General features: G+C 37.5%; 1 protein-coding gene across 6 annotated transcripts in view; it reads left to right on the plus strand.

Annotated features, from left to right (window-relative positions):
• The window catches only part of LOC113659506 (pleckstrin homology domain-containing family G member 3), a 50,553-nt gene that overhangs the window by 12,462 nt on the left and 24,386 nt on the right, over nucleotides 1-13,705 (plus strand). For all 6 annotated transcript variants that reach the window (XM_027172317.2, XM_027172319.2, XM_027172320.2 and 3 more), the window contains exon 3: nucleotides 11,604-12,094. In XM_027172317.2, the coding sequence (XP_027028118.2) occupies nucleotides 11,604-12,094 (491 nt within the window). The remainder of the gene's footprint in view (nucleotides 1-11,603; nucleotides 12,095-13,705) is intronic.

The following is a 13,705-nucleotide window of genomic DNA, read 5'->3' on the forward strand; positions in this document are numbered from 1 at the left end:
ATAAGAGATATTTTGGTTCTGTGGTGGAATGAACCGAAAGCTAGGCCAAAGTTGGAGCTCGCATTGATGGCATTTGATGGTCTGTGAACTCGGTTTGTTTATGAAGAGCGAGATACACTTGTGGTCTTGAGGGACATATGGCAAGCACATGGGATGAAATGTCCAGACTAGTTTCTTTCACTTCTAAGCATGTTACGCGAGTCTGCGATAATCGCTCTTTGATGGGCCGATGTCCGTAGGAATGTCTGCCTAATTTACGTGCTTAGCCCCGGCTGTCATTAGTTCTAGACATGTAAAGTCTCAAAATTATGAACGTGATGAATGACAAACTGGCTCAAATCCCTTTTTCCTCCTAATTCTAACCAGATAATTCCGAGAAAGCTCTTGTCTGAAAGTGAGACTGTAATTAAGACATACCAAACTGGAATACAATCATAAGTATGACTCTTCCAATTCCTGTACGTATGTATGTACGTTTGTAATGTATGAGTGAATGAGAGATTATATTTAATATGCCCCTCAAATAAAATTGGTATTTTAGAGCTTTTTGTTCCAATTCCAATTTTTATGGACACAAAGACAATTGAATATAAAAAAAAATAAAATAAAAAAAAAATGACTCATTTCGTACTTGTCTTGGGTTAGTCTAGTTACATGCTCTAGAAGATGTGTGGTAAGGAAAGATATGGCATTTTATTGTGTAGCGTATCAGCAATACTATGAGTGAAGAGAGCAGTGAGAATCCTTACACATCTCTTTAATAGAGTCTTTTAGACTCTTTGCTGTTCTCCAAATTTAGTTTATGAAACTATTGTCGAGTTTGTGTAGACGGTGGTGCGGTGCAGCTCAGAACCCATGAGCATACTGAATTAAATAAAGCAATTTCCTGGGGACGTTAGGTTTGTGCCTAAGACAACGAAGGTTTGGCTTCCGTCTGCTGACTTTTTTTTCGTACAAATTTTTTAAGATTCCAAATACCATGACTACTGAATTGACTGCTAAATGATTGTCCTTATGAAACTGTGTGTGTGTATAATGTCTGCTCACACCATACTGTAGGTTTGCAACAAAACATAAGAAGCCCAAGCACATTTGCCTCACATCTCTAGGGTCGGGGAGTTCATTCCAAACCAATTGCATGCCTTGTAGTTTAACTGTTACCTCTGAATTGTCTGGTGTGTGTGTGTGTGAGAGTGTGTTTGCGCAATTGTGCCTTGTGATGGTTTGACACCCTGTCTATGGTGTACCCTGCCTTGAGGGATAGAGTCCAGGTTCCTTGTGTAGGATGCATTTTTTTTTTTATTATTATTTTTTTTTCTTTTTTTAGTTTAGCGCATTGTGTGTCACAGATCTAGCATATCTAGACAATGCTAACCAATTTGGATTGAATTCCTCCAATGGGCAGCCTTCTGTACTGATACGGATTACGGGTTGTATACGGATCTATACATTTTCTTGTTTGTTTCTCTCTTACTTTCCTTCGGTCAAGTTGCTTCTGTTATCCTTTCACAGGCTTGTTTGGGGTTTTCGTGGATGACTTGAAATGCATGATGACTCACGACTTTTTTCCTGTTTATATTATGTGTATGTAAAGAAAACCTGAAAGATTTAGGTTGATGGTATCATAAGTCTGTAACCTAGTGAACGAGTGTTAATATATTCATTGAAAGTACATTTGTACGTCACTCTTTATGAGCGTCTGCCAAATGCCGGAAATATAAATGTATAGAAAATGGATGGATGGATAGATGGAAGCCAAATGTTAGTTTTATTCCTATCCTGCATTTTTCCACCTTTCCTTCTCATTTGAAAAGTCTAAATGGTATTAGCAGAATTATTCACACTCTGAGACTCCTGCTTATGGAAAGCAATCCTTGAGAAAGGATAAAAGGTGTAAAACGTAATGTAAAAGATATCATTGAGAACATGACGAAAGCTGACCGTGCCGTCACAGTGACAGCACCCGCCTCTGGTCCCTGACTGTCTGTTTTATGCTAGGAAGAGATTTGCATGAGGCCAATGCCCTGGCTTAAAATTTCCCTGTAAGTGCATGTTAACTATGCCCAGGGTTCCTGTTTCCTGCAGAAAAGTTTGTGAGGATTTTTGCACGTTTTTTGCATTATCCAAAAGCTAAGCCTGGGGAAGTACGTTTTCTGTGTCTGTTCATTGAGTGCAACTTCAGCAGTCTAGTCTAAGGTAAGGCTCATTTTTCATAGCGATATGTTTTATGTGGCAACTCGTATAGCCTCGGAGTCTAAGGTTTGATGAGGACGTATGACGTTATAGGGGATGTTTTAATGGTGTGCCAAAGGAGTGTCTCGATAATGCCACTCCCCAAGACGATCTCCTCTATCAGCACATATTAGTCAGATTATAGCTCATGCTGTGAAGTTTGGGAGTTGACTCGTAACTTTCAAAGAGAACTTTTTTTGGAAATATTTAAGATGAAATTTTTCTGCTACACATGTCTAAAGTTAGACATTTGGAATTTCTCACCTGTAACAGTTAATACCTGAGAGAGACAGATGTTTTCCATTCACCTCACTCTCTAGGTATGTTAATGTCTTTTACTCCAGTGCTATTCTATATTTTTGGCATCCATGTCTAAATACGTTGTCTGTTCTTAAATACGAAGAGTTTCATCTGCAGGCTATAGGGCTAATAACTTTTTTTTATCATTAAAACATTCATTGTACGTTATGCCACCATCCTAACAGATGCTGGGTTATTTATTTGTTCATCAATCCGACCTTATCATTTACTCAAGGTTTACGGAGGATGTTTCCGCATTTGACCTCTGTGAAGGCTCCATGGTTACTGTTTTGACTGTGTGGGAAAATTTGGGCGAGACGAACAAAACCAGCCTTTACGTCTAGATAAAATTTGCATGGCATGCTCTTACTGTAAGCTCAATGCATGTTCACAGCTAAACTGCCAGGATCCAGGTAGAAAGCCAGAAAATGTTTTGGCTGCATGACTTGTTTATATTTTAACACAGTGGATTCGTTTAAAAAAATAATATTAAAATTGTCGAAATTGCAAATCTGCTGTATATTACGTGCGGAAGAACAGTGGAGTTGCATCTTTGGTAGATTTAACTAATACCTGGCAACCAGGTAAGAAATAAATGACAGACGTTTTACTTGTAAAGGCACGATTCCACATTTTTTATGCCATTTGGCAGACTCCGTTATCCAGATTAACTTACATTTTATCTTACAATTTATATAGCTGATGGTTTGCTCGGGGGCCCAGAAGTGGCAGCTTGCTGGTCTTAAGATTTGAACTCATTAGGATTAGTTCATAGTCCAAACCACTGAGCTGCCAAAATCTAGTGTATTTAGGATACAGACCCAACAATTGTTAATAACTAATAAGCTCTAAAATGAAGGACGTGTTTTGTATATTTTTTATTTATTTATCTATCTATCTATCTATCTATCTATCTATCTATCTATCTATCTATCTATCTATCTATCTATCTATCTATCTATATCTATTTATTTATTTATTTAAATTTAATTGACAGCTCCCAGCTATGATAAATGTGGCAGTGCAATTCTGTGCAGTTAGATACAGTAGATTAGAATAAACAAATTCCTGTATCATGCTAAATAGCTAACTAATAGTGGTTATGTTACATGTTGTGTTTTGCCAAAGCTAGATTCTCACTAAACTAGTCTCACTAATCTCATGAAATATATATCTCATAAAATATATATAATAAATAATAAATATAATATATTTTATCTCATATAGTCAGACTGTTGTCTTATTCAACAGAAAGGAAAATCTTTTGTTTCATTTAATGTATTAAAGCCAACTTGGAGAACTCAACAATTATTTATTGACCTGGTTATGTACTTTTTTTTTTTTTTAATCTTTTTAGTTTCATTTTCTTCAAGAAAGCATATATGTACTGTACCACCAATGTGATAACTGTAGGTTTATACTATTGTTAAAGGACTCAAGTTGAATGTAGCAGGTACAACAGTACTGCCTAGACCAGGGGTCGGCAACCTTAAACACTCAGAGCCATTTGGACCTGTTTCCCAAGGGAAAGAAAACCACAGGGAGCCACAAAACCCTTTTGACATCTAAAATGAAGATAACACCACATATGTCGTTTTTTACCTTTATGGAAAGTATAGAAAAAAAACTGTAGTGTGTTGCATTTATGAAATCAATGAACTGCTACCGAGTAAACGAAATTTATTTCTGAAAGCATGCAAAAATAATTTGAACAGTTTGAACTAACCTTAACAAAAAAGACACTGGTTTGAAGGTTACTTTCAAATAAAATGTTCAATGTCTAATTGAGTCCTCTTCATATTCATGACACCATAATTTTAAGTTGCCGGCTGCAGCAAACCAAAACTGCATATTTCAAACTTGGTATTTCATTTTTTTAAAAACTAACTAACTAAAATAAAATAAATTTAAATGAAATATTTATTTTCCGAATCTACAGGAAGCCGCAGCAGAGGGACGAAAGAGCCACTTGCGGCTCCGGAGCCCTTATGGCAAAAAATAGGGATTAAAAGGAGAACTTGAACCCCCCGTCCCCCCAACCTACAAATTACAATAACTGTGGAAGGTTTCTACAAGCTCTCAAGAAATACATATTGTACATTAGTAGCAAAGTTAAAATACACAATCATTTCACAGAAACAGTAGGAATTAAAATTATTTGTTTGTTTTTAATCTAGAGTTCATTTTAACTCTAGGTTGCCACTGGACAGGGACAAGGGATGAAAATTAGGGCTAACTGTCTCATTTACCATTTACTCTCTGGTTATTAATGAGTATTGTCCCTGACAAATAGACGAATACGGTACATTTTTTGTTGTTGTTGCATTTTGTTTTGTATTGTTAGCTTTAGTATTGAAAAAATAATAAATAAATCACACAAAGTAGGATGATTTTTATTTTAAAAATGGTGTCTACCTACAGTATATCTTACGTTTTGTCCACCGGAGTATCGATGGTTATGACTTGGCTTATCCTGTGTCAGTTCCTGGTAGCTCCTGGTAGCTCTTCCCCTCAGCCACTATGTAAGCAAAGCTACTGTACAAGTGTTGAGTGCATGAAGTGTCCAACATTCCACACTTACTGTTTTTATTTATTTGTTTTTTTAATCCCAGGTAATTTCAGATAAATGCATCATCTGAGTTCTTGAAATTCACTACTTATTGGGATTTTCATTGTAAACACACTTCTCTCACTACTGTACTGTATGTACCGATTAACTCTTTTGTCCTCCTGGCTATTAGACTGCACAACATCTTTCAGGTATGGCCAGGTGGAAACTTTAAAAACTGAGAAGTGACTCAGTATCTTAGTCATTCATCTGTGTTTACTCGTCTTTACTTGCTGCTACTGGACATTGAACATAAAAAAAAAAATTGCTACTGGATGCTTAAATGGATCAACTGTATTCTTTGGGATCAAAATAGTATCTATCTATCCATCTATCTATCTATCTATCTATAATATAAGCTTAAGCACATGTTTGACTTTCAAAATACTACACTGGCTTTACTTGAGTTAATTATTAATGAGTTTGAAAGTTTTTTTTTCCCCTCCTAAGATCGTCGTGATGATAGTCATTTCCTCCGTGTTCACTGAGGAAAGATGTGATAAGGATTCAAATTTCACGTCGCAGTGAAATGAGGTTAAAATGAGCTTAAGTTTTCCACAAAGAAGTTGAGATTTATGAACCTCACTGCAATGAAAACTGCAAAGATTTCACATATAGAGATTTACTACCTCCTGAGTATCCGGTCTTACTTAGCATACATTTTGTCTGTAAATGCCATTGAAAGTCAGAGGGCGTCCCATAACCGGAAATAAACCTTTCTCAGCTATCAGTGGACTTTGTGTAATGAAACATATTCCCTCAGGCGGGAATACAGCGAGTCAGTTTCTCTGACAATGTCTACTTCCTTCTCATGTTAGTAAACATCAGCTTTGCCTGTCTGATGATGTCTCGGTCTGATGATGTCTAGACAGAATTGCTTATTGTTCTTCTTTTCCCGCTTTGACCTACTCTTCTTTTATTTCTTATTTTTTGCCCTTGTCTCAGTATTATGTGACGTTCATGTGAGGAGATGAAAAAAATTTTCCTCAAGGTTCTGAAAAGCATCCTCGCTGTGAAAGAATGTGTATTGGTCCTCTGTCAGGTGTGAGGAATTTTGTTTTTGGCCTCAGATGGAATGCGGCAACCTGCTAAGAAGGCCATGTTCAAAACATGCCAGCTAATGATTAGACACAACAGTACCGTGCCTGTTTTGTTTTGGTTTGCTTTGCAGAAAATTTGTTGCAAATTTGAAGAAGAATCCAGAGACTAACTACACAGCACTTTAATAATAACTGTAGAGGAAGAAGCCTCTACAGATCCGTTACCCATACATACGGCGCAGCAGATCAGTTTAGCCTGCTTGTAGTGGTTGTGTGTGTGTCTGGAAAACCATCCACCAAAATTTTAATAGATAAAGAAGAGGTAGAACATTGCACAACTCTCCTGTGGGTAGCGAATTTGCTTTGTCTTTTTTGTGGCTTCTGATAATGCAAACTACACCAAGATTAAATACCATGCCATAGTAGTACAGTAGCATATCAAATAAAGATTAGTAGGGATGTAAAGAAAGGAACGATTCAACTTGGGAAGAAGGTACAACAATGTCTGATGTACATCGCAAGATTTGGTTTGAATCAAAACGTAACACGGTATTTAAATTACAGACATTGTACACTCTTGGGTGTACATGTCGGTATGTGTCTGTCTGTCTCTGTTCATCTGACAGTGTGTGTCTGTCTGTCAGTGTGGCTGTGTGTCTGTCTGTCAGTGTGACTGTGTCTGTTAGTGTGACTGTGTGTCTGTCTGTGTGTGTCTGTCTGTTGCTGTGTCTCTGTTAAAGTGTATGTATGAGAGAGAGAGAGAGAGAGAGAGAGAGAGAGAGAGAGAGAGAGAGAGAGAGAGAGATTTTGTCACGTACACAGCCATACACAATGTGTGCATGATAAAATCGGCTATGAATAAATTGCAATAAGTTATTATTTAACTGTACAGGAAGGAAAACTATGACTATTGGTGTATGTTGTGCCTTACTGAGTCAAATCTAGCATCATCAATTAAACTGAGCCAGACCATAACCCAACTGAGCAGAGAGAGATTCTCCTATGGGAGAAACCCCCAAAACAAACAACGACAGAAAGAAGTTTGCTGATGCTCCTGCTGCACTTACAGAAAGGATATGCAACCAAATATTCACCTTTGACCTTAAGCCCAATTGTTTAACACCTCAAGATAACATCAGGTAATAAATGCTGAGGTTTGGATTTTTTGTGTTGTTTTTATCTTTTAAGCTCAAACATGGATGTCTTCAGTTTAGAGCAAAAAAGAAAGAAAAGAAAAAAACAAACATGAAAATACATTTTAAAAATGAAAAAAAATAAAATAAAATAATAATAATAATAAATAGCCTTGATGTTCCGATTCTTTTGGAGGGAACCGCATATCATATCACATATTATTGTCAAAATATCCCAGATAATTAGGACTAGAGTGTTTAAACAGTATGGTGTTATTCTTATAGTGTTTTCTTCACTGTACATCACTATTCTTTGAGTCTTTGCTTGTTTTGGTTCTTGTTCTGCTTTTAGTTATTATTTAACTAGTGGCCGGTGTTCAACTCTCAACCAGCGTTATCACTTCTGATGTGTGTTTACTGTGTCAGCCTGCATGCCTGAGCCTCTCTGCCCTATATGGAGCAGATGAAACTGAACAGCTGGATCGCTTGGTGGTGGGAAGCACAGCAAGTTTTTAATGATGAAACAAGAAACTTTATAGACGTTCTTTTAGAATTGGGTAAATTGATAGAAAGGAGAAGCTTGTGTCTTTTGTTACTGCTGTTAAAATTCCAGTATGGTTGTGTGTTTAATGGAAACAGGGATTTTTTTCATTTATTTGTTTATTTATGTTACAAATTGCAATAAGATTTGACATATCAGAACAGTTTGGTACATGATTTACAGCCCTTATTTTTTTTCTTTTTTAAAACGTCTTGTAGGTCATATGTCCAGACCACAGACCTCAGTATTTTTTAACATCTTTATCTTGCAGTATGTAACATCATACCACAGATGTGCATAGGCAAAGTGTGCATGTATGTGCATGTGTGTGATTCAGCCTTTTCTCACCACAGTGGTAAGGCGTGTTCCTGCCTCACCCCATCCACCACTCCGAACATTGGCAAATGCAGGAAGGAAACTAAAAGTTGAACCTCGTTTCTTTGTAACAAGCAGAACACAACTCAGATATATTGCATTCATTGTAATCTGGTTTAAGACCTTTCTGATGTGAAATACTGGATTATTTACGAGGATTTATGTGTATTTCAATATTGGATTGTAGATGACTGACAGCTTCCTGAAACTGAGCTCACACCTGAGTCATAGAGTCTGAGCGTGGAGCAGGAGTTTGTCCTCCCGGTGATCATTGCAAAGGCTTGAGTCAGCCTGCTAACCTGTGCACTTGTAAACAGACTGGATGTACCGTAACATCCTATTGATTTAATCTCTGTGCAAGTCTGAACAGCACTGCTGGAGCAACAGGGAGTTAGGTGGAAAGTGAGCCAGTGTAATGTCAGATGTGTTTCTTTGGTATTTCCTCTCTTGAACAAATTTCCAACATGCCACATGCTTTGACTGTGATGGTTTGACATAACAGTAATTCAATACTGTTTCAATAAATAAGAGGCCTTCACACTAGCAGCTTAGCATGAAACCGAACTTGGTTCAGCTGAAAAATTGGTAATGTGACTGTTGTGTGGACCAAGAAGCACACCGTTGTTAATGTGACCCTAGCTGTCGTAGATATTAGTTCGGTTTCACTGGAACTGTGCCACAATTTTTCTATATAAGTTTCGCTTGAAAGTTTAGGATCCCTAAAATCAGAAATAAATGTGTTGACACAAGCAATCAGCCATTACATGTTACAAAAGATCCCAATTGTATAAAAATAAGCGCACATTGACCAAAAAAATACCTTTTTATTTTTGTTGTTTTTAAGCTAGAGGCTCAAAAATAGGCCTTGGGTTAAACAGCATAAATAAAACCGAGCACTCACTGACCTCTGATTGCCATCCCATTGATTGAAAACTCTAATGGACTCTAATTTGATCTTCAAATTAGATACTGAACCCAGAGTATCACATACTTTTGTCACGTTTTCCTGAATAAAAAAAATGACCAATTCTAATATATTTGGCTGATATGTTTGTTCTGGTTCACCTTGTCTACTTTTAGATAATATTTATGCAGAAATCTTGACATTTCTAAAAGGGTTTGCAAGCTACACACACGCGTACAATCACACTCCGATTCAGAACACAGCAAAACATGCCTAGTATGAAATCCACCATAAATGCAGGGTTGGCGGTTTAGCCCAGCATACTTCTTATGGGAGCCTACATTCGGCTGAGTTCCATGAGCAACGTGACATAATTGCGGTTCAAACGGACGTGGTGTGTTATTCACATGGCACATGGCAGCTGGGTGAACTCCCAAGGATGAATGCACTATAAAACCAGGCTTTTGATCGCTGATTACAAACAAGCCGTGCAAAGCCAATTCATTCTAAGACCTATAAGCTTTTTCTTGTTGTAACGGAGATCATGAAAACTTAATAGCATGTGTGCACAACCGGCCAGTACAAAAACTGCAGCAAGTCTGAGCTTTTAGGTTTTGCGGGATCCTCGTAGACATGATGTCCACATTAAGTATTCTGAAGCCTTAGGAAGGTTGAATAAATAGGGAATTAGACAAGCTGAGATCAAGTGACGGGCCTCCATGTTTTCCATTCATGCTAACACCAAGTTGATGATCTCACTCTGTTTATCATGGACTCGAGCACTGGTTTATACTCTATACACAAACATGACACTGAAATCCCCACCATCCACTCAGTCCCAATGCCTTTACCTCCCGCTCGGGTTCAACTGGTATCAGTCCATATGTGGGGAGGAAATGGAAATTAGGCTTTGTCAGTAATCATCACTGGAAACCACTTCCCTCTGAAGTGTCAAGGCTTATTTAGCTAGTGGGATTTCAGAGGGTGAAAGACTCTGTAGGGGAAAATTTGGTTTTGGAAAGGTCAGACATTGGGCACACCATTTCCTCAGGATTTTCTCTTCAGACTGAAAGCTTTCTTTGTTAGAACAAAATCTAAAGTGTCATTCCTGTGACTTTTAAAAGGTTATTAAAATAAAATTAGAGTATTGAAAATGAGCTGCACTTAGCAAGTTCGCCCCATTAATAAGAACTGTTTCATTTCACTTGAAATGCCAAATTTATTGCATTTTGCTTCAGTAACACAAGATTTACTGAAGGATTTAGTGGTGGTAAAGCATAGAGGACATGTATTACACGTCAAAGTTTTATTCAGAGACTCACATACAATCCTGAATCTAATTGAGCCTCAAATTCAATATCTAGCCCGTCAGAGTCTCGTTGTGGGTGTGATTGTTGTTGTTTGTCTCTGAGTAGCCTGGATATTTAATTATTATTATTTTTAATTTTTTTCACTGAAACACTGAACACTGAAATAAATAACCTCAATACATTTTTTAAGATTCATCACATTTAAAATTCAACATTTCATCTGAATTTGTAAACAATTGAGAAAAAACAGTGATTATTTTTTTCTAAATTATTTTATATTTAAAAAATAAATAAAATAAAATATTTTTTTTTTGTAATTTATTTTCTCCACATTAATTTTTTATTTTAAATTGTAGTGACATTTATTCTAAGCAAACCAAATCCAGATGTATTATTTTTTTAAGTACTATATTGTAGTTTGGAGCAATGAATTTGGGACTATTTAGATTTCATTATTAAGATGGTTTGGAGAAGGCTTTAAAACCTAATGGAAGTATATTTCTTATATTTCTATGTTTTATTTATTTATTTGCAAAAAAGCAAGCAGAATGCAGTTCAAAATTGTTCATGGCTCTCTTTATATAGAGAGATGCTCAACGTCTCTATATATTCCTAATGAAATAAACCGTCGAAAGCTCAATCGTCTGGTTACAGTGCAAGCGTAGTGTCGGTCTTGTCCATCACTCGGAGCTCTGGAGAACATCCCATAGAAAATTAGAAATCATATTTGTTCATGCTGTATGTAAAGACTAATGGTGAAAAGTCACTTTTTATCGGCTGAAGACTAATTTTTGCTTAATAACATTTAAGAAAAGCCGCCATCAATTCACTTCTGGTATCAGGAGATTTTCAGGATGGTTCTATTTGAAAGAATATGTTCCTGGCTATAAAGGAATTTTATTTTATTTATTTGATTTATTTAACAGAGCTTTAAAGTATCATTAAGACTGGTCTATGTGAAGTAGTTAAAGTATTTCAGTAGTTTTGATTTTATTTACTGTTATAATCAAATAAAAATTCATCATTAGGAATTCAAAATCTTTTCAAATTTAAACCTTTAGAGTATGGGAGATGTTTCAAATGTATAAGAGTAAATAAAACACACACAGTGTGCATGACTTCATCCATGTCTGTTTTTTCCTTTGCCTTCACCACAACAGAATCTCCTCGCTTGTCCACGGACTCCTCCTTGAGCAGCCATGACCCTGTCCTGGCTGACTACTGCTCGCTGTCTGTCGAACACTCCGATAACGAACGGCCAGTGAGCACCGTGTCCACTGTCTCATCAGGCTCCTCCGGAGAGGGCCAGAGCAGCCTGTTCAGTGCGTCCCTTTGTCCCCAGTCCTTACCCTCCCTTTCAAAGGAAGCAGACATCAACCTGGAGCTCAGCCCACCTGAGGAACCTAATGAACCCTCACTCCTACTGAGGCCTGCAATCAAGACACCAGGGCAGGACCTTGCTGCAGGCCAGTTTAACAACAACGCAAACACCATTGGAGACATCACGCTGCCACCAAGCCTGGACGGACCTTCGCCTGTCGCCACTGTAGTGATGGCACCGAGTTCCCAACTAACCTATGTGGACCGCGTGGTCATGGAGATCATCGAGACCGAAAGGACATATGTAATGGACTTGCGAAGTATTGTGGAGGTGAGTACAGGAAACATTTTCTACTAGTCACTTCTGCTAGTGTGATGAAATCTGACAGTTACATGATGACATGACATTGTGTTGTTTGACTTGTATCAGTTATCAGTTATTAGCATTCTTTAGACTTTAGGAATGTATGTGGATTTTAGCGAGCGTTCATTTCGAAAGTCTTGAAATTTGAGTTTTTTCTTCTTTCTTTTTTTTTATTTCATATTCAGCTGTTTAATCTTTGACTATGTAAGACTGTTGGTTGTTTACTCATTTCTGAACAGTTTTATTGTCGCTAGATCTTTGGGCTAAAATGTGTTTTTGGGCATGGAGCTGCCTCTTTTGGTGGTTTTGTTTCTGTAATTGTGGAAAATTATTTGTACCTTGTGGAATTACGTTCTTAATTCAGAGGTGCATTAATAAGTATCAAAAAATATCATTTCAGTTCAGTTATTGGTATAGAAAATTTAACAACAGAAGATTTATATTTTCCGCACCAAACGAGCAACCCATTGGCATGGACACGCTCTCTTAAGATGACATGAAGAAGTAACCAGACTCTAACTTGGTGACCCTGAATAGTGAGATTATAAGTTGTTACTCCATGCCTTAATTGTAATCAAATAACACGCGTGTATTTTGAGACAATGTTCGGTATTGACGAGCAGTATTAATGAGACACAAATTGAAACTATTCCGGTGATATTGGGCACTGAATCAGAAGTGAGAATTGCGTATAAACTATTTTTGGGAAGTGTTTAAATGTGGTATTGTCCTCAGCATCAGATGGTGAGTCACAAGTTCAGAAATGTTATGCAGAAGTAGAACATCGGGATGAATCAAGCAGAAGTAAGCAAGGCTGCCCAATCTGAACACAATTGCAGTAACCCAACAATGCCAAAGGCTGTACGCATGCACAAGTTTCAGCTTGTGTTATAATCATCCATGACAGGAAAATCTAAAAGAAAATAATTAGTTCTGAACTATCTTCCCTGCGAGGACAGGTCCAGGAAATTAAGGACAACAACGACGGACCTAGTCAGTCTTAAGATCATTTGAGCACGCATTTACAGAAATAGATTACTGGCATCAGCTCAAAGCATCTTCTGCTATTCTGTTAGACTGCAAGGATGTTCTGGCAGGTGTAAAACATCTCAGAGGAAACGTGTTCGAATTGTTTTTCCCCGGTTTGCAGCGGCCGTGCAATTAACTATAGGTAAAGAATAAGTAACATCATTATACACCAAAAGCACCAGGTCGTTTCATTATACTGGTCCGACACTATACTAGACGTTTAAGGCTTTCTATAGCCACCGTCTCTTAGCACGGACTCCTACAAATTGCCCTACAAAGTGTAACCCAGGGTTAATTTTTGTTTTTATCCACAATGTAGCAATTATAATTGCCCTCAACAAACCACTACTTGTCTAGGAGTGAATCACGTTGAGTCACGCTCTTGCTCGTCAACGGCGTTTCCCAATCTTTCATGACCGTTTCAGTTTTTACAATCAGTACCACATAATTACCTGGGACTGATGGCTGTGCCAGATGAAGCTGTTTGCTCCTGAAAATTAAAGGACCTTTTGGCCGTACTTCGGTTTCCACAGGTGTGGCAGCCTGTGT

Source organism: Tachysurus fulvidraco, chromosome 12 (genome assembly GCF_022655615.1).
Source record: "Tachysurus fulvidraco isolate hzauxx_2018 chromosome 12, HZAU_PFXX_2.0, whole genome shotgun sequence".
Classification (NCBI taxonomy): domain Eukaryota; kingdom Metazoa; phylum Chordata; class Actinopteri; order Siluriformes; family Bagridae; genus Tachysurus; species Tachysurus fulvidraco.